This window comes from Drosophila teissieri, chromosome 2L (assembly GCF_016746235.2).
Source record: "Drosophila teissieri strain GT53w chromosome 2L, Prin_Dtei_1.1, whole genome shotgun sequence".
NCBI classification, from domain to species: Eukaryota; Metazoa; Arthropoda; class Insecta; order Diptera; family Drosophilidae; genus Drosophila; species Drosophila teissieri.
The window spans coordinates 13,376,445-13,399,724 of NC_053029.1; the positions used below are offsets into that span (position 1 = coordinate 13,376,445).

The 23,280-nt window shown below is 39.9% G+C and overlaps 1 protein-coding gene across 1 annotated transcript in view; it reads left to right on the plus strand.

The window, feature by feature from the left end:
- The window catches only part of LOC122617256 (protein bunched, class 2/F/G isoform-like), a 30,188-nt gene extending 8,409 nt beyond the window's left edge, over positions 1 to 21,779 (plus strand). The window contains exons 3-5 of the mRNA XM_043793067.1: positions 3 to 49; positions 241 to 1,352; positions 20,987 to 21,779. Coding sequence (XP_043649002.1) covers positions 3 to 49; positions 241 to 1,352; positions 20,987 to 21,779 — 1,952 coding nt within the window. The remainder of the gene's footprint in view (positions 1 to 2; positions 50 to 240; positions 1,353 to 20,986) is intronic.
- Positions 21,780 to 23,280: the final 1,501 nt, after the last annotated feature.

Here is a 23,280-nt window from a genome sequence, read left to right on the forward strand (position 1 = left end):
AGTGAGTCGCAGTTCCTCGGTAACCCCAAGTCCTAATGCCTCCGTCGAGGTAAGTTGATCCATTGTTTACTTAATACTTTGATAGCTTCAATAGTTATTAGTAGTAGTTGAGGAAGTAGAAATGTTAAGGGAACTGCTTATTAATCTAAAGAGACTAAACATCAGACCCGCTAACATTATATTTGTGTCTGTTCCCCGCTCGTTTCTTTTCATGCCACCACCTCCACCATCGTGCCACAGTTCTTGTCTCCCAATTTGCTCGCCCAGCAGCAACAGCAGCAGCAGCAGCTCTTCGACAGCGTCAATGCCAATGCTGCCAGTTCACCAAATCCCGCCGGTGACCCCAACAACATGGACTATGCGCGAACGGCGGCGATGCAGCTGCATCAAACGTTGCAGCAGCTCAAGCAGCGCGAAGACGCCATGGACGTGCCGCCAGGGGGTTATACGAACTACCAAAACGGTGGAGATTCCGCTGGTGGGGCGGCCAGCAACAACAACAGCGCCGGAGCAGCAGCTGGAGAGTCGCAGCTGAGCACCAGTTATGTTGAGCAGCAGCAGCCATTATCCCCAGCACCAATAACGCCCCAGGCCGCACCCACATTCGCGGCTGTTGCTGCCGGGCAGTCGCCCAACTTCCAATTGGAGACACAACAACAACAGCAGCAGCAACAGCAGCAAGCTACATCCCAGATAGATGGAATAGTCCCACAGCCATTTAACCCACAACAGCAACAGCAGCAGCAGCAACAGGCCCCACAGCAATCAACAGCTCAGCAAGCAGCAGCAACTGCAACATCTGCAGTGGCTGCCGTACCACCACAACAGACTTCAAACACTTCCAATGCAGCGGTAACCACTGGCCAGGGCCAGACAATGCCGCTTTTATCACACATGACCAGCTACGAGCAGCAGCAGCCTAATCTGGGAGCAGCAGCAACAGGAGGCACAGCAGCAACATCGGTGGCTGCACCGCAAGCGATTCCCACGATGCAATTGCAGAGTGCTCCCTCTACGATTGCCGATCCGCAGCAACTGATGGTGCCACAGCAGCAGCAGCAACAGCAGGAGGAGCAGCAGCAACAGCCAACGCAGCAGCAGCAACAACAACAACAACCGCTTCCGCCAGCAAATATCGCGAGTGCTAGTGCCAATAATAGTAATCTAAACCTAACGAATACGAATGTTGTGGCCAACGCCGAGGCAACAACAAACGCGCTGACCTTGACCGATGAACAGGCGACCGCGACCGCGGCAGTTGCAGCTGCAGTTGCGACCGGCGCAGCAGCAGCCACGCAGCAGCAAATCCAACAGCTACAACAGCAACCAAATGCAGAGTCCGAGACTGAAAGGTGAGTCACAAGCGAAATATGTCACTTACTGAATGGCAAAACAAAGACATTGTAGTTACCTATCTCATCTTTGGAATGTGTAGATCATATAAGTAAAAAAAGCAGAGGTTAAATTGTTCAATTTTCGACGTTTTAAAAGATACAATTATCTCGTCACTTTGGGAAATCAAATAGTATTTAGTTCAATGGGTTAATGTATTTGCCCGCTATCTTATCGACTTTTCCATTTTCCTCTTCAAATTCATTCACAAAAACGGGTGCCTTGGCTTTCCACATTTACGAGAACCTGGCATTTGGCGTCTTATCTCAAATAGTATTGGGCTGATCAAATATTTACACGATTAAACACAAACTGCCGCTCTGTCTACTTTTCTTACCGCGGACGGCGGGGACCTAATCAATTAACTCAAAGACTGAGGTTCCGTTCCGAAAGTTATTTATGGGCAGAGCCGGGGTTTGTCTTTGTTTTGCATTCGACTATATTTAGAACGCATAAACGTTGTTTGAACAAGTTTTGAGAATGTCCGCTGGCCTGACAGCCCCCTGGTGCCCTCCACTGCCCCCCTCCCCTCCCTGGAATACTATCAGCTAGGGCTAGTTTCAGGTTCATTCCGAGCTGCTAAAGTGCCAACACGCGCCGCCTTCTCTTTCTCATTGTGTTTCGGCGTCTCTTTCGGCCGCACGAAATAATTTCGCCACTCAAATAATTTGTTGTTGCCTCTTTATAGTTTTTTTTTTTTTGCTTGGTAGTTTTGTTTGTTTGCAAATTTGCTACGTCCATTTGCTGGAATTGCTTGCTTAGGCGGGAAGCGTTCAAAAAGAAGAGAGGGAAAGACCCCTAGAAGAGGGTAAACCTCATTACAATAATTTATTTAATAAAAATTCATCAATGAAATTAGCCATGGAATGTTTGCGCAGAAAGCGAGCGGTGTAAACTGCTTTTCATTTTTCGGGAACCGATGGGAAAGCTATGGGAAAAGGGGGCATGGGGCGGATGGGTGGGTTTTTGTGGGGGCGGTGGCTTCACGAATACAACAAAATGAACGTGACACAAAAGGTCGCTTTAATTAAGTTCGTTTTAAAGCGTACAACAGTTTACTCAATTGCCATACACTGCGAAAATACGAATCTGCTCTCATGCTGCACTTAATTGAAATCAAGTTTTTTAAAGGCGTTTTAAATTTCAAATTACATAGGAGACTGTACATATATGCAATTAGTATGTTTGAAATTATGTCTTATATTATATTGCAATGCATTTAAATGATGATAAGCTAATTTGTTATTTGTATTCATTCATTGTTCACTCATTGCATTTATCCAACTTCTTCGCCAAACGAAATCGTTTTTATTAAGCTTTTTTTTTTATTGGTAATAGAGTATTTCAAAACTAACTCATTGACCAACTTTTTTCGCGCTAAATGCTAGTGACAGTTTTTGTTTTTATTGGTACCCCCGTAAGGTTGATGACTAATTTGTTTGCCATAGAAAAAGTTTATTGGGTGACTCACTATTTGGGGTTTTGCATGTGATTGAACCAGGGAAATGCATACAGAAATGGGGGATCTTTTTCATTAGTTTATACATTGAGCATATGCCAACAGATTAGAGAGAGACTAAAGTCAAGGCAAATGAAACATGTGTGGATACAGATACCGATACAGATACAGATACGGATACGGATACAGATGCAGATGCAGATACATATACGAAAGATATGTGTACATATTATATTCTTGGCAGATTGCGCATTTGCGTGTGACGAGGAGCTAGTCAAGTGCCCGCCAACCCCTTCCAACCACGCCACCCTTTGGCACTCCCCACATTTCAGAACGATCGTTTCTCCTTTTCGTTGCCCCATGAAATGCAACTGGAAAATGTAAAAAAAAAAAGGGGCAGACTGTGGCAGCAAAAGGCAAATTACAATGAATTATGTGGCTTGGGTATTAAAAATAGCCCGCACCCAGGGCCGTGGGCTGCAGAGGGGGTTTCATGGAGGGGTCGGGGGGCGACAATGCGTCGTATGAGTAATACCTCCCCATATGTGCGCTGTAAGTGGTTTGTTCGTGTTTGCGTTTGTCGGCTTAGCAACAACTTGAAGAACCAACAGGGCCTGCACTTGACAACTTCCCCACAGCCCACAACTCCCCGTTCAATCTTCATTTCACATTTGTTTCCTCTGCAACTCGTCTTCCTCGGCCAGACAATTTGTCCATGCTTTCTTTATTAGAGCAACTGATTGATGCACTGGGCCCCAAGGGCACCTCACCCATGGCTTGCCACATTTTCCTAAGCCCCACTCCCTACTCCTCACTCCCCTGGAGATCCACTTACGTCACTTACTGTGGACAAGTGGCCATAAAGGAAAAGGAGTGAGGAAAACCAGTTTGAGCCCTGTCTAATGAAAAGGAAAGTCTTTGCTGAGTGACACTCAATGTGGTTTGTTGCAACAATGGCAATTGTGTATCACTTTACCTTATAAAACGAAGACGAGGATTTTCTCCGTTGGAAATTGAATAATAAATCAATTACAACTGGTTAAGGGAGTTCAACCGCAATTGGAAGAAGGGTGTTTATAAAGTTAATCATGCAAAAATAAACAGAACTGCAATGTAAGCTAGTAGTTATCTCGTATTATCAACAACTATATAACATATGTTGCAACCACTCCTTGGATATTTATATACATATCAATCTGAAATGTGTATACCCACTGATTAATCATCAATATTCTCTTGAAATCATCGAACGTTAATTGCTAAATATAAATCGCTGCCTGCCTCTGACAAGCATCTGGAATATAAACTAAATTCCCTTCCGTTGAAATTGGCAATACGAGTATGTATTTAAATATCTTTAATGACAAATCTACATACCATTGACTTCTTTTGCCCCACTTGGCCCCATGGTCAAATGTTGTCATCGTCCAAGAGCTGAGCTCATAACTTCTGCTCAACGCACACACTGGAAACTAATTTGCCTTTGTCCAAGCTGCCAATTAGTGGGGCAGAAGTAATCAAACTGTCTGGACAATGTGGAATACTTTATGCAGAATGGCTTAAGGAATTCTTTCATTACAAACCCTTGTGTTTTCTATTACATTCCGCATTTAAGGGATATTGAATAATCCAATAAATCATTGCTACTAACAATTGTCAGTAACTTTCTATTGCTTATTTCAAGCTTTTTAAGCTCTAAGAAAACGATAATTGTTTCAAGCAAAAAAAATTGTCAAAATATTGATTATACCTTGAATACTTTACAATTTCATCTTCCAACGATTGTTGCCATGCGGATTCCTTCTTCTTTTTCGCAGCTTTGCATGAATCTTTTACGCGCTTTGTTGCTATAATTTATATTGAACAATGTTTCACTCAGCCGACTTCTCTGGATATCAAGTGATTGTGTGATTTTGTGGCTGTGTGCTTGTGTGTAGGCAATTGACAGATTTACTGCAATTGGCTTTGGTTTCCCGAAAGGCAACGACCCCATCCGATCGTCGTTTTCAGGCCCAGGAACAGTGAGTCACCCTGCGCCAAGAAGTGGCGATAAGGAGACACCTTTACCTTTGCCTCAATCCGAGTGCCCCTGGAAACATGAAACTATACGGGTATATCACCGAATGTGTGGATGTGATAGTCGATTACCTCATGCGTTGCTTAAATCGCGACCAAGGCAGGGCCCAATATATATGTATATACATATGTATATATATATATATCATTTGTTCACATATATATATCGAAATGGTAACTTGACGCGTGCCTGGCATTGACCGACTTAGAATAATTGAGAAAGCACCGAAACAGGAGCTGGGAATTGGGGAGGTTGGTGGGCCGCTTCTTGGATTCCAATGACCTCGAAAACTGAACTTCCGTAATGGGTGGAACCGAACCGCGACAGAGGCGCCAAGAAATGCTTTGTCAATTACTCACGCTCCTTCGATCGAAGTTGTTGATTCACTTGTGTACTACAATAAACCCGGCGAAATCAACAATAATCAAGTATGCATAAAAAGTGGCCAATGAAGAATCAATATGAGAATTCAACAGTGTTCTTAATGTCATTATTGTTTTGTTTTGCCATTTTCTTCTTTTTTTTATTTGGCTGCCGGCACAGCTACAGTGAAATCTATGTCAAAGTCACAGCGAAAGATATACCTGTCGCGGTTTGTCAGATTTTCGAACTGAACCTTCAGAAAGAAATTAGCAGACACCTGCTCAAGCTTTTTGCTGATCGGATTTCCAATGGCAAATTGAAGCAATTTTGGCACAATGGGAAAACCGTGAAATATTTATTTTAATTTTGAAGAAAGTTGGATATATAGAAGTTAAACAGTGGCTTCAAATCCGTTTATCTAAATAAGCAAAAATATGAAATGGTTTTATTCCGAAGAACACATTTTCATAATATGAAAGTATACCTAAAGTAATAAATCATGTATACGTAGTACCAAAAGAATTTATCCCAATAATTCCAGTTTTCCTTTGCAAAACATTTTTGCGGAGAAGCGAAAATATTGAAAATACTTGTATTTATTTTTTGCCACAAGGTCAAAAACACGCCCGTCTCACATGTGCCAAATTATATATCATTCTTTTGCTAAATACTTTGCCTTGACTAAATCTGCTGCCCGTTTCGCTTATTTTGGGGCCTGTCGTCTTTTGACGCATTTGACCTACTAAGAGGAAACTTTCTGTGCCATTATTTCATGCTTAAAACCCTTTAGACGCGTGTGTCACTTCCGCTGGGGATTCTGCCTTATCGGGTGGCCAAACCACCCGCCATTCCTGCCACTCTTCGCCACTACCATGTGTTTATCTAATTTATCTAGAATTACCCGAACCGCAACTGAACCTCATGCAACACCCACTTGTCAAGCCAACAGATTGTACAAATGTATCTGCATGTCAGGCCATAAAAGCCGAACAGCAGATGAGATTAGAAAGAGTGTATTGGACCGAAAAGGTTTAGAAAATGCTTGTTCATTAAAGCTTTTACCTTTTTCAAATTTAACTTGAATATATCTGTATATCTGTATAAACCGTTTCAAAGCCCTTAGCAACATTGATGGTTAAATACGAAACCATTCTAATCTTGATATAGTGAAACCTCTTAATCATCACTAACAGCTGTCATTCTTTGTGCTTCAATTACTAATTTATTTACTGGGAAAATGGCATGATCGTAAAAATGACTGCCTCAAGTGTTTGTTGAAGGAAAATGTAAACAAATTTGTCAACGCCGATTAAAAAATATTCGGTGGCTGATTAAACACATTTACTGTATGATGGACCTAATAATAGCTTTCCAACTTAAAGCGTTCGTCATAAATATTTGCCAATAAATAAAACAAAACTTAAAACACCTTTTCGCGATAAAATCATCATTCACTTCCTCATAATGCAGTGCCGATTGCATGGAGCTAAGTAAACATGAGCACAGTATACAAACATGCATTTCCATTTTCCATTTATTTTCGTCTCGTTTACATCTAAAAAATACGCCATATTGGGGGCTTGTGGCCCCCGTTCATCCCCCCACCCCCCTTGTGCTTACATAAAAGCCACGCTTAACGCTAAAATGAGCTTCGCCTTATGCGCTGCGCACTTACCCGCTGTCCGCGTGTGCGGGGAAAACTGTGATGTAAAAAGTAACGAAATGTAGTAAAAACTGGAAATAATTCGTTTACATCAGAGTGCGGAAAATGGGAGGAAACCAAAAGCACAGCTTGACCTTCGCTTGGGAAATTCGATGCTCGAGAAAGGTGTCGGGCAGGGGGGAGAAGGGCGAGTGTTTGTGTGCGCATCTAGGCGCCACACAAGTTTCCACTTCGTGGTGAAATAGTTTTTCAGAATTTAATAAAAATATCTATAACGATAAGAATAATTGTTAAATGGAAACAATGTTTTTAAGCGAAAGAAACGATCCTATCATAAATTTTGGAACTTTAAAAACTTTACAAGTTTATGTTTGAAAAATAGCTTTCTTTTAGAAAACTAGCTTGATATTTAGAGGGATCCTGTGGTCTAAACTTGGTGACTAGTAAATATTTAACATTTCAAAATAACTTCCCCTTTATTTAGTTTTTGCCTTTAAATGCGTTGTAGAAATGCTGCATTACAACATTAAATTTAAACTATTTATTAAGCCCCCGAGAAAATACCTATTAAATAAAATATAACTGCATTAGTAAAATATATTACAAGAAGGATAGGAGCAATTTTCTTTTTTACATCTCACTAGTGATGGGTTTTCTTTACCTACTAACTGAAGGAGATTTTCGTATAATGTTGATTACGTTTAGTATGCCCCAGCAAAGAAAATAGTAGGTACTAAAAAAACAACAACAACCTCTCTCTCTCTCTCTGACGTCGCTACGTCTGTCTGGCGTCTCGCACACAGACACACAAACTACGTCCACATATTGGATGAGAGAGACTTTCTGCATTGCTCCTTGGTTTCGCTGTTGTTGCTGTTGTAATTGCAAGTGATCGTTAACCGGTGCATTACAAGAAGCTCTCTCTCTCTCTCGATGACTCCGCGCTCTCTCGCTCTCGCACAACCCACACACTCTCACACACACTCAACGGTCATGCGTTCGTATCGCATCGTTGTGTGTCTAAAAATAGACGCAAATATTGAAGTTGATTTTTATACGGCCATCGTCAGATACCCCGCCCCCCTTTTGCACCCACCCCTTGGGTCGTTTGGTGGGTTCGTTGTTGCTATCAAACATCGCCTATCAGTGTTGTTGTTGTTATTGCCATTATGTTGTTGTTGCTGCCTTCATTATAATGCGTTGTTGTTGTTTAAAAATAAACTCTGCTGCGCGTGGCATTTTTTTTTTTTCCTATTTCAACTCTCTCACGCGCTTTTAGAGCGAGAAGAGCGGTGGGGAGAGAACGCAGTCGCAGTCTTCTCATGCGTTGATTAAACTCAATGAAATAAATTAGATTTAATTCATGTTTTTGCCGCTCTCCAACATGCCCAGTACATTACACTGAGAAAATCTGAAGTCTTGTAAGAATCCAATGGCCACTCTTTTCTTTATTAATGAATCTTAATATGAATTTATACTTTCGACTATAAATACTATTTCGACTTCTTATGTAGAAAAGTTTTTAACAAATTTTGCGCAGCATTTTGCAATATTTGTTTTCTGTTTTTTGCGCGCCAATATTTTTAGCACCTCTTCAATTTTTCTCTGTCGCTGGCATTTTTTGTTTGTTTTTTTACTTAACGCCACGAGCTGTTTTTCTCAGATAAAATTCTAGGGGGTGGAAAGGGGGGCGGCATCTGATGAGTGCAACAATGTTGCCTCCTTTGAAGTGGCTCTTTAACCCACTGAAGCCCCGTAGGATAAAAGTGCATAATGGCAAGAGTGTAAATCTGATTTTCAATAAACCAAAAGAATGGGGAATTTTGCATAAATAATCTTAATTTATACTAATACTTGTTATGAGTATGTTCTATGCAATTTTTATCGTGCGAATTAATTCTTTACACGAAAATGAATAGTAAAATCCATTAGACAAACTAAATGAGCTAAAACGGAAAGTGTGCACGAATAAACAAAAATAGGCTTCACCTAAATAAATATACCTAAACATACATTAGAAACCATCAAGTACTTGCTCATCTATTTATTACCACGTGTACCAAAAATAAACCCCAAATCGAATTCCATTTCCATGCGAAACCGAAAAATTTCCCATTTGTTGCCAGGCAGGAATGCTAACGAGGTGTGTGTGTGGTGTAGTGTGGTGTTCGTTCTTCCTAATCACTATCAAACAAATTTGAAAAGAACAAAAAACCTGACGACTCACAACCTGCCCCACTGTGGTTGCGATGCGAACTGCGAACTGCCAACTGCGAACTGAAATGCTGAACAGGTGTTTCCATGTGACGAGAGCTGAACTTTCATCGCTCGAAATTAAACGCCGGCAGAGGGAATGCCTCAGATTACGACGGCCCCCAGGGTTTTTATTCGTTTTGGTTGCTTTTCTCTGCCATTTGTTGCCTCACAAGTGACACTTCTCCTCCACCCCCCGCTTGTTTTAGGCATTTTGGCTGAAAACTGAAACCTGGCCAGAGCGTGAAACGCCTTTTATTGATTTATGGGCGCCGTTTGCGAACGCTCGAGTCGCCTGATTGATTGACTGATTGATTGATGATTGATGATTGGCTTTGACTTTGGATATTGACTCCTTGCATATTTGCAAGTCAAATTTTGGAGAAAGAAATGGCGAATTAAAAGAGTGCACTGTGGAAAAAAGACGAATCTCCGCCTGCAATCAGTTAAAAGAGACCGAAAATACAGAACGATATAATTGATAGACGTCAGTGGTTGGCTGTTGTGATCTCACATGGGATGGGATGGGTGGGCAATCCGAGGGGCAAAGTGTGGGTCCCAGAGCACATGATTTAAATACTAAAGTCTAGAATAACAAAGAGCCAAGTAAACCGAAAAAGAAAAGGAAAAGAAAAAGAAAAACAACCGACAATATCAGGCATATTTATTTGCTCATAAATTTCTACGGTCCGCGAAAGATAGCATCCCAGCACCACAGATAGAAAGAGAGATACAATGTCCCCATCTCATGCGATTCGCCGTCTCCCTCGCTCGCGCATTCGCCGTCCTTTTCTCCTGCCAAGTGCCAAGTTTCTGGTGCGATTCTTCTCACAGTGGGTCAATAATCGCAATCAATTGAATGAGTTTATGTGCTGCGAATGCAAAATGCAAATTGCCATTTCTTATAACAAAATTCAGACAAATTAAATATATATCAACATTTCGGGGAATTTATTCAATGGATAATTTGTAGGAGGCTTAAAAAGATTTCTTGATTTAACTCTTTCAATAAATTGCTTCGATTTTGATTGTTATTTTTATACATACTCACTGATAATCTGCGAAAATCATTTTAAAATTAAAATTCAGATGCCAAGCTCTTTATATCTCTCCAAAAACTTTAAGTACATCATAAAAACTTAGAGATTGTGCAATGTTTGAAAGGATTTACCAAACTTGGGCTGTATGCTAACACCTAAACTTCCAAATACATAATCTCGTTACGTAAAACTTTTGTAACTTAAATCTGCATCTGCAACTGGCATTGCAAACTGAATCGAATTGCACTTGCGGGGATTGAAAAAAGTTTGTACTCTCGCCCAATGAAAACTTAATTAAATGACTTCAGCACCGACTTCGATTCAAATGCTGGATGGACATGTAGATTAATTAACATTCCCTCTTCATTTAATCATGACAGACATCGTACAATGTCGGAAGTTGTCTGAGTTCGTTTTCGCTTCTTTTTTGCATGTCAAACTCAATTTGATATTTTGCCAAAACAAAGGACTGAATCGAACCCTTCCCCGAGCATTTTTGTGGACAGGAGTTGGGATGTAAACAAAAAGCAACAAAATCGAACTAACAAACGCGGCGAATTGATGGAGATTGGGGATTGCATGGAGAACTGAGGACATTGGGTCGTGTTTATAGGGCTACTAACCTTGTAGAAGTCCTCAGAGTTCAATACTCTGCAAATTAAAAGGTTTATAGTCGGAAGCCATTTGGTTGTTCTAAATTTACTAACTTCAACTTGCATAGAGTAAATAATATACTCTTATTTATATGATTACCTTAAAATGAAGTACCCCAGAGGGATATTAAGTTTATAGAATATTAGATAAAATTGCTTTAAGGAACTGTTATTTTTTCTACTGTAGTTCAGTAGTACGTAAATCAACTTGCACCTGTGCCACCATTTTCACGGGCTTTATTGTCTGATAAAAGTGACCACAAATGGGCGCAAGGAACAACACAATTCATTTGGAAAATAGGGAAATGCCTGCTTAGTTGAATGCCGACTGTTGCCGGAACTGGGAAAAGGGGGCCGGAAGTTGGGAGGCTGGAGGGGGAGCAGGTACCACCGCGGCGAAGAACGACCTTGACAGCGAAAAATAACAGTCGGCACACGGTTGGCTGGGGAAAAGCGAAATTATTACTACTATCGTGTGTGGGTAAACAGACGGACAAACAAGCAAACAAACAAACGAACAAACAGCAAATCGCAGAAAGTTGATTATGGATTTGCATTTTGGGGGAAGGCTCGAAACTGAACTGAAACGCAATTTCCACTTGCTGGCTGGCACAGCACTTGCTGGAAAGTTACTCGAACCGAAAATCAATAAAAAGCGCCGGGAAAATGTCAAACGGTGCTGGGTGGAAAGCGAGCTGCACGTGAAAGTTGCCAGACACGAGAGGTGTAAAAAAGTGTTTACATCTTTTTAGTTGCACCTCTCCGACAATTAGCATCGTTCGCACAAACTGCGAGGGCGTGAGTTCAGGCCGTACTCATTGGAAAAGGTCGTTAAAGCGGTTAACGCGAGCCAGCGGATGGCTTTTCCACTTTTCCCGACTATTTTATGCGCTAAGAGCCTAAGGGCGAAATTTGCGACAAGAAAGGAAAACTTTTCCTTTTTATAGTGGATCATAATATAACATTTTGAGTGCTCGCAATTTGCTCGTTTATTTCTTTTAAATTGGAATTGCATTGCTGCAGTGTATTCAAATTTCAAATCAATACTTTCAGATCTTCAATAATGATAAATCCTCTTTTTATAGTTTTCATACAAGAATTTTAGATTGCCAAATGCACATTTAAGATCCAAATAAATCTATACTTTCTAATAAAATCATATTTGCCCAGAAGTATCTGTATACAAAACTGAATAAACCTTTTGTCTGTTACCACGTTATTGTTATATTGTTATAGACGTGTTCTGTTAGTGACGCACTTTGCTTAGACCCAAATTGGTTGACCTGAAATCCACAAGTGGGCGAGTGGAAAGAAAAACCTAATGAGCATGTCGGCGAATAGAAAACCTAGAAAACCTCCCCATTTTCCTAAACAGAAGGTGATGAACTGGGACTCAAAGCGGTTCCAAAACAAAAATGTGCGTGACACAATGCATTTCTCTTATCAGGCATTTGTTTTGGCCCAATACGGATTTCAACGGGCCCAGTTGGTGGGGCTTTCCGCCCAACTCCCACTATTTTCGCACCTAATTTGCTATTTTCTTACTGTTGGCCAGTCAGGCGGAGGTCGTTGAACTGGGAAGGTGGGGAAAAATATATGTTTTTATTTGTTTTCCACCACTGACACCACTGACTCACACTATTTGTGCGCCTTATTGGAATTCAATTCATTTCCGTTCCACTAAGCTCAAGATGCATTTACAACCGCGTTCTTTCACTTCCATTCATATTTCTTAATCAACTTCTTTGTCTGGCCTTTCGTTCATTAAGAGATTAGTGCTGCCCATTCAGTTAAACTTTCTATCGAAGATTGAATAGTACGAGATAATACAACTAAATCTTTAACATACAAAATACGCAATGACTTGCCGAAAACTGTATTATCAGATTTTGATATTCAAATCTTTGGCGGTTTTATCTTTTTTGTCAAACTCGTTTTCCTTTCACATTCTGCCTCTTATCTTCTATAGGTTTGCATAATTTGTACTAATTAAATATAACATTATCTCGTGTATTATGCAAACTAATTTTTGAGACTTTTAACTCGATTTTAATTAGCTTGGAAATATTTTCTATTTTAATAAATGCCTCGCTTTGTATCTTGTCTGTTTAATTTTCCTTTGAGTGACTAAGAATTTTTCTAGACGGATACATCTGCCCACGCAAATTGCTGGGAATTTTCCCTGAAAATTGCAGTATTTTTATAAATTACTAATTTGTTGTGTCTTTAAATTATACCTACAGATTTTTTTGTGGACTGCAGGTCTTTTAAAATATTTAATTGACAAGCGTTTTCTCCATTTTCACCCTAATTGATTTTGCTGAAAGTAATAAACATGGAAACGAATTTTTCATTTAAATGAAAAAACCCTGTTGCTGCTTTATGATTACAATTTTGGTTTTCTTTTCAATAATTTTAACTCTTCATGTTCGTATAGTTTTAAGCCGGTTTTTTCTTTGTCTGCCTGAGTTTTCATTTTCAGTTATGCATTTTGCCGGCTTTTATTTTTGTTTTTAGTTTCCGTTGCTTGATGTTTTATTGTGTTTTGTTTGTTGTTGTCTGCTTTGCAGAGTGCAGAGTCTCTTTGTTTATTAGTCATCATTCACATCACTCGACCATATACACTGCGATTTCCACTTACAGAAACTCCATAAATGTGCTGGCATTTCGTCTCTCTTTCTGGCGCCCCTTTGTTTGCCAATTTTTACATTTTTACATTTTTTTCTGTATTTTTCGAGTTGATTCACAGCAGCTGTGTGGAGTCGGCAGTCAACAGCTGTTTTTACCGGTTTCTTCTTCTCATGACAACGCCCACACCCACACACGCACAAACACACACACACACCCAAGTAAAGTGACTAATACAAACGCATGGGCAGAGGAAGTTACTTAAAGTTTCGTGGGCAGATTGCAGTTTCCAGATTTCCAAAAAGGAGTTTGGGGATAACGAAAAGTTGTGTCACATCATATCTGAAATAGATAAAAAGATAGAAAGTAAAAAGCTTTCTAAAGAAGTTGTGAATGATATCAGACTACTAGATACTACCAGTATCAGTCTGTTTTGAATGAAGTGCAAGCACTAAAAGAATTTCGTATATATATTATGAGTATGATTATGAATATGATTATGACAAGCAGAAAAGCGCACACCTTAAGATTACAATCATTAAACCCTTTTTTTGAAAAGATTAAGAAAGAAGTAATTAGATTCAAGATGTAACTAGAACTAGTCTAAATAGATCGAGAAAGTAAGGAACACTTTAAGCACTAGTTTTAAATGTAAATAATTTCTTAAATATACGTTCTATAATGAGAACCATAGAAAGAGATCACTTTAAATGCCTATATGTAGTTACAAAATATGCACAGACAATGTTACAAATCTTACAATTTAAATTGGTATTGTTTATATTTTTGTAAATAACAAGAGTCATAAATTGTTAAACATTAGTTTATGCACTACGTTATACTTTCGATCTGCACCCAGACACTTTCGGGTGAATCACTCTTTCACTCTTTCTGCCGTCTGCGCTGCACTGCTGGCCAAAGTGGCAATTAATAAATTGCTAATTAAATTGCAACCAAACACTTGGCAAATTGAATGGACGAGACGAACGTATATCCATGTGTCTATATGTCTATATGTCTGGGGATATGGCTGGGCGATTCAAGTGAGCAGTAGACGCCTTGCCGCTCCATTAATTTCGCATTAATTTTCTTCACGCGCGAAAATGCGAAATTAATTTATTTACTTTGCCTAATTATTGTGTGTCAGTGAGACAACACACACACACAAACTCAAACACAGGGGCGTAGAATTGAAAGAGACACATGCAGTTGTCATGGACACGAGAAACAAATGAAAGACAACAAACTGAGATAAATATAAATTAAATATATAAAATTGTTTGCACGAACGAACGGCTGTGACGCCAAATAATAGAGGGAAATGCAGATTTAATGAACATTTCTTGCAACGTCTCGCTTTATTTATTTTCCTCGTCCGTTGATGGGGTATATTTATTCCGAAGAATTTGTAGAATTATCTAAAGAATTGGTAACTCCTAGTCAAAAATCCAAATATGATTGAACCACTTATTGCCAAGAAGTGGACTAAATGAAAGTGAAAAATTGTATAGTTATATATTTCCAAGGAGTAATATTTTGGTCTAATTCTCGGTCTCTTCCCATGAGTTCTGCACCATTTATTTGCACTTTCTATTTGAATTTACATCGCCTTGTGATCGGTCAATTTGTCATTGCCAAATTTAATTTCCGCACTGAGTGCATTCATTAGCATGAGAGCATTTTTAAAGATACATTTATTTGCGATGGGGAAGCATAAATCAATTGGTGGAAATACGTATTCGATGCGCCGTGCATTTTCCCCCAGCGAAAATCCATTAGAAAATGCAACTTCCAATAAGGTAAATGGAGGCCATCAAACGATCAATCGATTGCATTCTGACGATATTGGTGATTTATTTGTGTGGTTATTGGCGATTTGTGGATAGAAACTCATTACGCTATTTGTAAACTGCATTTTTACAACTGTGTAAATATATTTTATGACAATGCTTCCTGGTTGTCTGCTGCTTTAATGGCATTTCTAAGTGAAAGGTGATTGCTTTTCGAACTGTAGTACTTCATTTATGTATTTTTGGCGCTGGTCAGTGTTTAAAAGTTATTATTAAAACGTAAGCTAATTATCATACAAATAAATTCTTTTAAATATTGTTTTTATGGATCTTAAAAAATTGAATATATGTATTTGTATTTGATGAATACTTTATAAAATTTTTTTGAATTCAAATATTTTTTGAGCTTTTTTTGATTTTAGAAGACATTCAGTCAAGGAAAAAGTAATAAAGCGATATGAAAATAATTTTGCTGTGAATAATTTTTTGGAAGTGTTTCCCGGAAATACAGCAAAACGCACCAAAAAATATATATGTATGTATGTATGTACATCGTTATCAATTGGGGAAATTAAAAATGTGCCGCTGCAGCACGCTCGTGTTTCTTTCTTCACTTTCTTTCCTTTCCTTTCCGCTGTCTTTCGTGTGTGTATATTTGAGTGTATTTCGCCTTATCAAGTATCAAGACAAGTGGGTTCTGTGATAAGAGCCAAGCGGCGGGCAGGCCATCGATTATGCTTGTCTTACGCGAATTCCCCAGTCGTTTGGACGGACATCGGACATATGGCCACAAGTACGGCGAACTTGGTAGTCGGGGGGCTTTAAAGTTAAAACCACATGCAATACATGAACGAAATAGCGAAGAAATGGAAAATAATAGATTTTGTCGTACGTCGCTTGGCGCCAAGGCGCTTAAGCAAATTGTCATGTGTGCACATATGAGTGTATGCATGTATACATGTATAGTACACGGAATACGTATACGTGATATGGAAAGGGGCGTGTGAGGGGCTGTTCTCAGTCGGCGATTCTCTTTCTTTTTTGGCAAATCTTCTATCGTTCTTTCTATTTATACTCTTTCGCAGGGCATTTATATGCTTAAAGGGAAAAACACGTAGTATGCTTCCACAAAACTATACTTAAAGTTGAGTTTTTACTGAAGTCTTGATCATTTGTGGATAAAAAAAGTGCTAAATTAGATATTTGTTCTCTTGACTTTCCTAGGCTATTTCGTGTTTTTTTTGTCGTGTGATTGACAGCAGCAACAAATTGCGAAGAGCAAACAACAAATCGTGTGGAATACAGATTGCAAAAAAAATATAAAACAAATTAAACAATTTCTCAAAACATTTAAAAATAGTGCGCAAATTGCTATTTTTATAATAGACCAAACGAAAAAAGAGAATGCAAAACGAAAACAAAAACAAAACAAATGCGACAAAGTCTCGAAGTCAATCAATTCTGCGCGAGAAAGAGAGGGCATGCGAAGCTTATCACTCGAGTTCTGCGCTCCATCTCGCTCTCGCTGCTCTGCTGCTCTCTTACATCGTTTGTCATTTACACACGTGAATTATTTTGTTTTCCTCTCTCCCTCTCTCTGTCTCTCTCTTTCCCGCTATCTGCGTCTTCTAATTGCATTCTATCGCCGTCTGTTTTGTTTTGTTATTGCTTTCTGGTTTCTCCACCGCCTTCTCGTTGTCTCTGTCTATCTCTCTCTCTTTCTGTCTACTTCCTTTTGCGCTCTCTTCGATTTTGTTATTGATCGCTTTTTGTGCATTGCACATTATCGCCTTGTTTGTATTTGTTGCCTTGTTTCTTAGCAAAAAAAAATACAACAAAATGCGGCCAAACGTAAACACATTTTTTATTGCGTTTCGGTTTTTTACCCATTACATTTTTTATTTCCAATTTTTGCCCCAAATCAAATTTTTTAAACAGGCCTAATTCATTTAAAAGTGTATTATAATTTGGTCTTTACTTTAAATTGCTTGTCTTAATATGTATATCATGTTAAATTGAACTTATTAATTCTACGCAATTTAAAATTTTGAAGGTTTCTATATATTTCTTTCTTACCAATGTGTTATATTGTCTTTGAAATTTCAATTTTGAAAGATTATACAATTATTTTACTTGTATGAAATATTATTCTACATTTTACTGGAAACTTACATTGAATTTCGAAGCACTGCTTCCACTGCTTAAGGGTTTAAAAGCGCACTCTGCTCTTCGTACAGTTTCAGAGTAACTGTGCCCAGCTACATGCTCAAGCAGTGCACTTCGTATTCACCAATTAAAACTGTCGAAACTGTTAAACAACATGTATGTTAGGAAAGTAGTGTTTAGTTTTTAGTAAGTCTAAAACTGTACACTATGTTAAACGGCATAACTGTTAAACGGACTGTTAACAGAGCGGCGTGATGAAGCAGTGTGCATAGCCCTCTATCGGAATGTTGTGGATGTACTCAGTAAGCAGCTTACCCCTTGCACCAATAACAGAACAAGCAGTTCAGTGAAATATTTGAATTTAGGGCGCCAAAAAAAAGTATCTTATTTATTCGGTTTTAATATAATACAATTAAAAATTATTTTATTCGACTATTTACAATATTTACTTAAAACGTTCTTCTTTTCTTTCCAGGTAAGCAAGACAAAATCAAGTGTTAATGCCCTAATATCATTTATGTGCATGTGAGTACAACGAATTCCTTTTTCCCTGCCAACCCATCAAATAAACATTCATTACTTTTTGCTGTTTTGTCTTTCCATTTGACGCATAAAAATAATTTAATCATGCACCAACCAAACTAACTTGTACATAAACTTAGCTTAGTGAAACAGTCAGTAAAACGTGTTTGAAATATTTTCTACTTTAAAACTGTAGTAGTTCTTCTTCTGAATAGATTTGAGTCGCATTTCCTTGATTTACTTGCCATTTTGATATTATCATCTGTAAATTGTAAATAAATTGTAAATAAAACGGGGACTAATTTTCTAGCTGCTGAAATAAAAGCAAATACTTAAATGTTGTAATTGTACCTTGAAATGTTTTTGTCAAAGTCTTAAATTTTTCCAAAGTACTAAAAGTTAAAAGAAGTCCAAGCTGAATGCCTTGCGGATATGTGTCCACGTTTGGGGTTTTAATTTTTGGAGTTGTCCCCCGTTTTCCTTCCCTAATTTCCAATTGGCTGCCAAGCTTACGCAATCCTTTCTGCTGTCCTTTCAAGCTAATTGTGCTGTCCAATCAAACTGCCGAACTGCTAATAAAAACCACAGGCATTGGAAATCGAATTACGTAAATAGAAACGAATGAAAGACAATTCGCAAATAAATTTCGGCTTGGCGGGTAAAAGTGGTCAAAAGCAGAAAAGTGCAGAAAACTACAGAAAACGGCAGCAGCGAGCGATGAAAACTCGCAGATAAACTGCGAAAACAAAACGGTGGAGCGATTAATACACCCCCTTTTCCTCCGAATTTTCTTTGCGCTGACTGCAAATTTCTTTTCAACGATTTTTTGTCTTATCTGAGATCGCAGTTTTCGAGGCTCCCGTTTTGGAGTTTTGGAATTTTCCCTCGCGCTCTCCGCACTTTTCTTTCTTTTTCAGTTTTCAGCCAAGCTCCATTCACCTAATTTTCGTGAACAACAAATGCTTGTTTTGCGAATACACAATTTTGTTGAATACTTTTATTTCCTTGTTGGCTCTGGGGCGACATACTGAACACAACAATAACAACAACAACAAAGCGGGAAAACACAATGGCAAATGAAAATGGCAGTGGAAGGCGGAAAATGCCGCATGTAATGTGCATTTAATTTGTTGCTGCACCAACAACAATGCAGCCATGCAGCCGCAATTTTCCATAGTTTTCAATGGGGTCGTTTCTTCTACTTTTTTCTTGTTTTTTCTCGTTGGCTTGCGCGAGTGTTTCACCCATTTGTGTTGCTCATTTTATGCTAATTTTGCTACTTTGATACTTGGCCATTATGCAAGCTGCAAGTGGCGAAGGAAAGGGCGATGACAGTCCAGATGCCAGGATGACACTGGGATTTGCCAGAGGATGACTCAAGCAGGCAGGCGAAAGTATCGAAATTGGGGGGAGTGAATACGAAACAAAATAAGCACTTAATATCCGCGAAAAAGCTTGTGCCAAAAGAGTAACAAGCGGATTTTTATGAGGATCTTGCTGTGCAGAGGAAACCGTGTTTCTCATGTGAGGCCCATTAAAAAGTTGCCTGCAACTTAAAATTAACAATTAAAATCGCAGCAGGAAAACAAAAATAAAACGTTGCAAGAGCAAAAGTTTTGCTGCAGTAAAAAAAACAGATAACCACAAAGCCGAAAGGAAAAGCAACAACGGGCATGTGAAGCCGCATTTTCCACTGAGAATAATTCCCAGCCCAAAAAGGAAAACTTTAAAAAGGAAAATGTGCCTGGATTGCAGTTAAAAAGCTGTTGTTGCCCACGTTTTTCCTCAATGATGTACTACTTATTTTGCACTAAGTTTTGGGAGATAAAGGTCTTAGTTTTTTTGGAAAACTCCCCTTTCCACGCCCTGTTGCATGTAATTTATGCGCTTAGTTGTGGGGGGAGGGAAAATCAGCTTGACTTGTGCAACGGAAATATGTTTTTCATCCTCAAAGGAAAAGGAAAAGCAAAACTGAGTTGTCGTCACTCTGTCACGAACATCAAACACTTTCCAAAGGAAATGTTCGCTTTTACCCCATTTGAGGAGATTAATTTGCCACAGCGTAATTGACAAATTCTGTGCACTTCCCCGCGCTTTTGCTTTTTGTCAGTTTTATTTGGATGCATAAATTGCATGTGGCACGCCACATCCATCATCTGCTGAAGCTGCTGCTGCTGCAGCCAAAGATTCCATGTTGCATCCTCGGCAGTTGTGGGTTGTTTTGTGTTGTGCTTATGCCGAGAATTGGAGCGCATCGACAAGTTGCAAATGCCGCAAATGTTGCATCACAATGTTTCCCTGTTGCAGTTGCTGTTGTGCTGGCAAATGAAGTGGAAATTGAGTCTGCTCTTGTTGACTGCGGTTGCAGTTTCTCTGTTTGTAGGGGAATATTTTGAATGGACTGAGTGAGAGTGGCCACACTAACAAAGCAAAAACCATTAAAATTTCAAAGAACTTTGCAAACGAATAACGCAAAGTAAACTCATTTATATCATACATATTTTCTTATAATTTCCATGTTGTTTAAGCACACACAAAACAAACTTAATTGGCAGCTCAAGACTTTGCATTTGCAAGGCCAAAAAAAAAAGTTCATTTAATTTGACACAAGCAAATAAAGCAAACAATTTGTCGTTCTGATCAATCAGGCTTCGTTAATCCACGAGACGCGTTCACCTGATTGTCTGGCACCGATCACAGCTCACTTTCGAATCGCCACTCGATCACTTCATTGCAGCAACACCGACTCGACTCCTGTTGCCTGGCACCGAATCCCCTCCTATTCCCTATTCCCCATAAGAACTTACGATTACCTTATGATTTCGATTGGCGTAGAAAAGAAATTGAAATTATGTGAAATCTATACTTATGTCTAAAGCTACTTGCAACCTCTCTTATACCTCTAAACTGTTTATTTTTATTTGAACTGCGTGCGACCTTTTGCTTTGCGTCCATCCAAAATCCAAATTGAAACATCCAGCTCCACCAGCGCCTCGAATGCCGGCGGCAGTCGGAAGAGGGCCTTTAGCAATCCGCACATCGGAGGGCCCAACGACCCGTCCTTCATGCACCGCCTGAATCCGCAGCTCTACTACTACAACAAGTCGCAGTCGGGCAGGAGCTCCTTCTGCGTGGACGAGTCGCTGTGGCCCACGCACAACCCCAACGGCGCGGTCAGCGACACGCACCTCTACATGGGCTCCAGCACGGACGAGGACTACGAGGAGGCCATCGATCAGTTCTCGCCCACGCTGTACACCCGCGCGGCCAGTCGTGCCATCCCCATACCCAGCAGTGCGGGCAGCAGTCCCCAGCACCACATCCAGCATCGTGCGCAGCCGAGGATCGTTGGCTTGCTGGGCATCAACCAAGTGGCGGTGGATCCGGCGAACACGGCTGCTTTCAGCGCCAGTCCCTCGATCTACGCCTACCCGCACTCGCCGTTCTATGCCAGTTCGCCGGAAACGTCGTTCTCCAGCGCCGCCTTGCCAGGACATCCTGCCGCCAGCTCGCGCATATCCTTCAGCTACGATCCTGCCTTCCAGCGCTTGCAAGTGCCCAACGCTTCAGCATCCGCATCCGCATCCCGATCTCCGCTGGAATGCGCCACCGTGTTTGCCGCCGTCGCGGCAGCTGCCACTTGCGGTGGTGCAACTGGTGGTGCAGCTGGTGGTGCAGCGGATACCATTATCAGCAGGTCGGTGTGGGTCGATCAGTCCGCCCTTTTTGGTTGCGGGATTGCTAACTGCCATGTCCTACTACTTGTCGCTTGATTTGTTCCTCCCACTGCTCCCCATTTGTGTGTCCTTCTCTCTCTCTGAATGCTCGGTGTTGCTAATCGCTTGGCCTGTGGTGTTGCACGCTGAATGTTGTACTGTACTCGGATTACGTTCAGTTGCTGGGTGGTTTCTTGTTCAAGCGAATGTCCCTGGTGATCATTAACACGTAACAACTTACAAGTTGATAAACAACAATATAACACAATTTATTTGGATTTTATATATTTATTTTTAAGAAGTTGAAACATTAAAGAGCACCAATTAACTGAGTAAAATACTAGATAGTTAACACATGCTAACACTTCAGTCATAGATGTTATAATAAACACATTTCCCCTAATGAAAAATGAAAATATTTTAGCAGTACTTATACCATTGCCTTCGATGTTTAATTCCTTTTATGTCAAATATTATTGTTTTGTTTGTTTCAATGTGTATTTATAAATGAGGCATGTTTTAACCCTCGTGGTGCGTAAAGCATGTTCTCTTGTTCCCAAAATCAAAATCCAAATTAACTACAATTTCGCACGTTATGTTAATACATTTTAATTTGATTTAGTGTTCACCCTTTAACTCCAGCTTTCAACCAAGTGACGTCACTCCGCAGGTGACTCATGTGGCAATCAGAAATCAGAAAATGCATCCTTTTCGTGGTCCAACGCAATTTGTAATCCAGTCGCGAGCCCTTGAGGCTTCTTCGCCTCTTTTATTTCGCCTTTTGCTTAATTATAAAAAGGCAGCAAGGCGGGAGGAGGAAGTTTCCTGCGTTTTTCAATCAACATTTAAAAGTTGTGCAAATTGCCTCATGGATTTGGTTTGGTTTGGTTTCTGGCTTTGGTTCTGACTTGGAATGATGTCATTCCTAAACTTGGGCTCTCTTGTAACATTTGCCTCGTGTTTCGTGCATTCATTTCCCGATGATGATAATGATGATGATGCGTTAGCATTTGCTGGCTTGGCTCATAAGCAATAAAAAAGCAATTCCTTTGAGGTGGTTGGTGGCGGTGGCCTGGCCGCAACGCAATTTCTCGCCAGCGAACTGCGCAAAAAGTGAAAAGGGTCTCCCGATCCCCCAAGGTTCCCCATCCACCCCAAAAAAAGAAAAAAAAAAAAAATGAAACTTGGGGCTCCACAAAGGCGAGGCTTTGTTGCGGAATGGCGCACTAAATTAGCTATCCATGGGACTCCGGTTCATATGTTTTCGAGCACAAATTACACTTCATGGTGCGAAAACATTCCACAAATGACAAAATTGCCTTAGAATATGTCTTTCAAAAAATAGAACCCAGCTGACGCAATTGTTGTACTTTAACTGCGAGTTTCCGTTTGAGTTGGAGATGATCACGCCAGTTTTGAAAACTATTTGAAAGTCTTGCTGTGATTGCCTTCAGTGATTCACTTGTGAGTCAGCTGTAAAGTTCGCAGATAGCGTTTAATTAATGCGTGCTGTACATATAAGGAGCGAGTACTTTGGCGGGTGATTAGTCAGGAAACA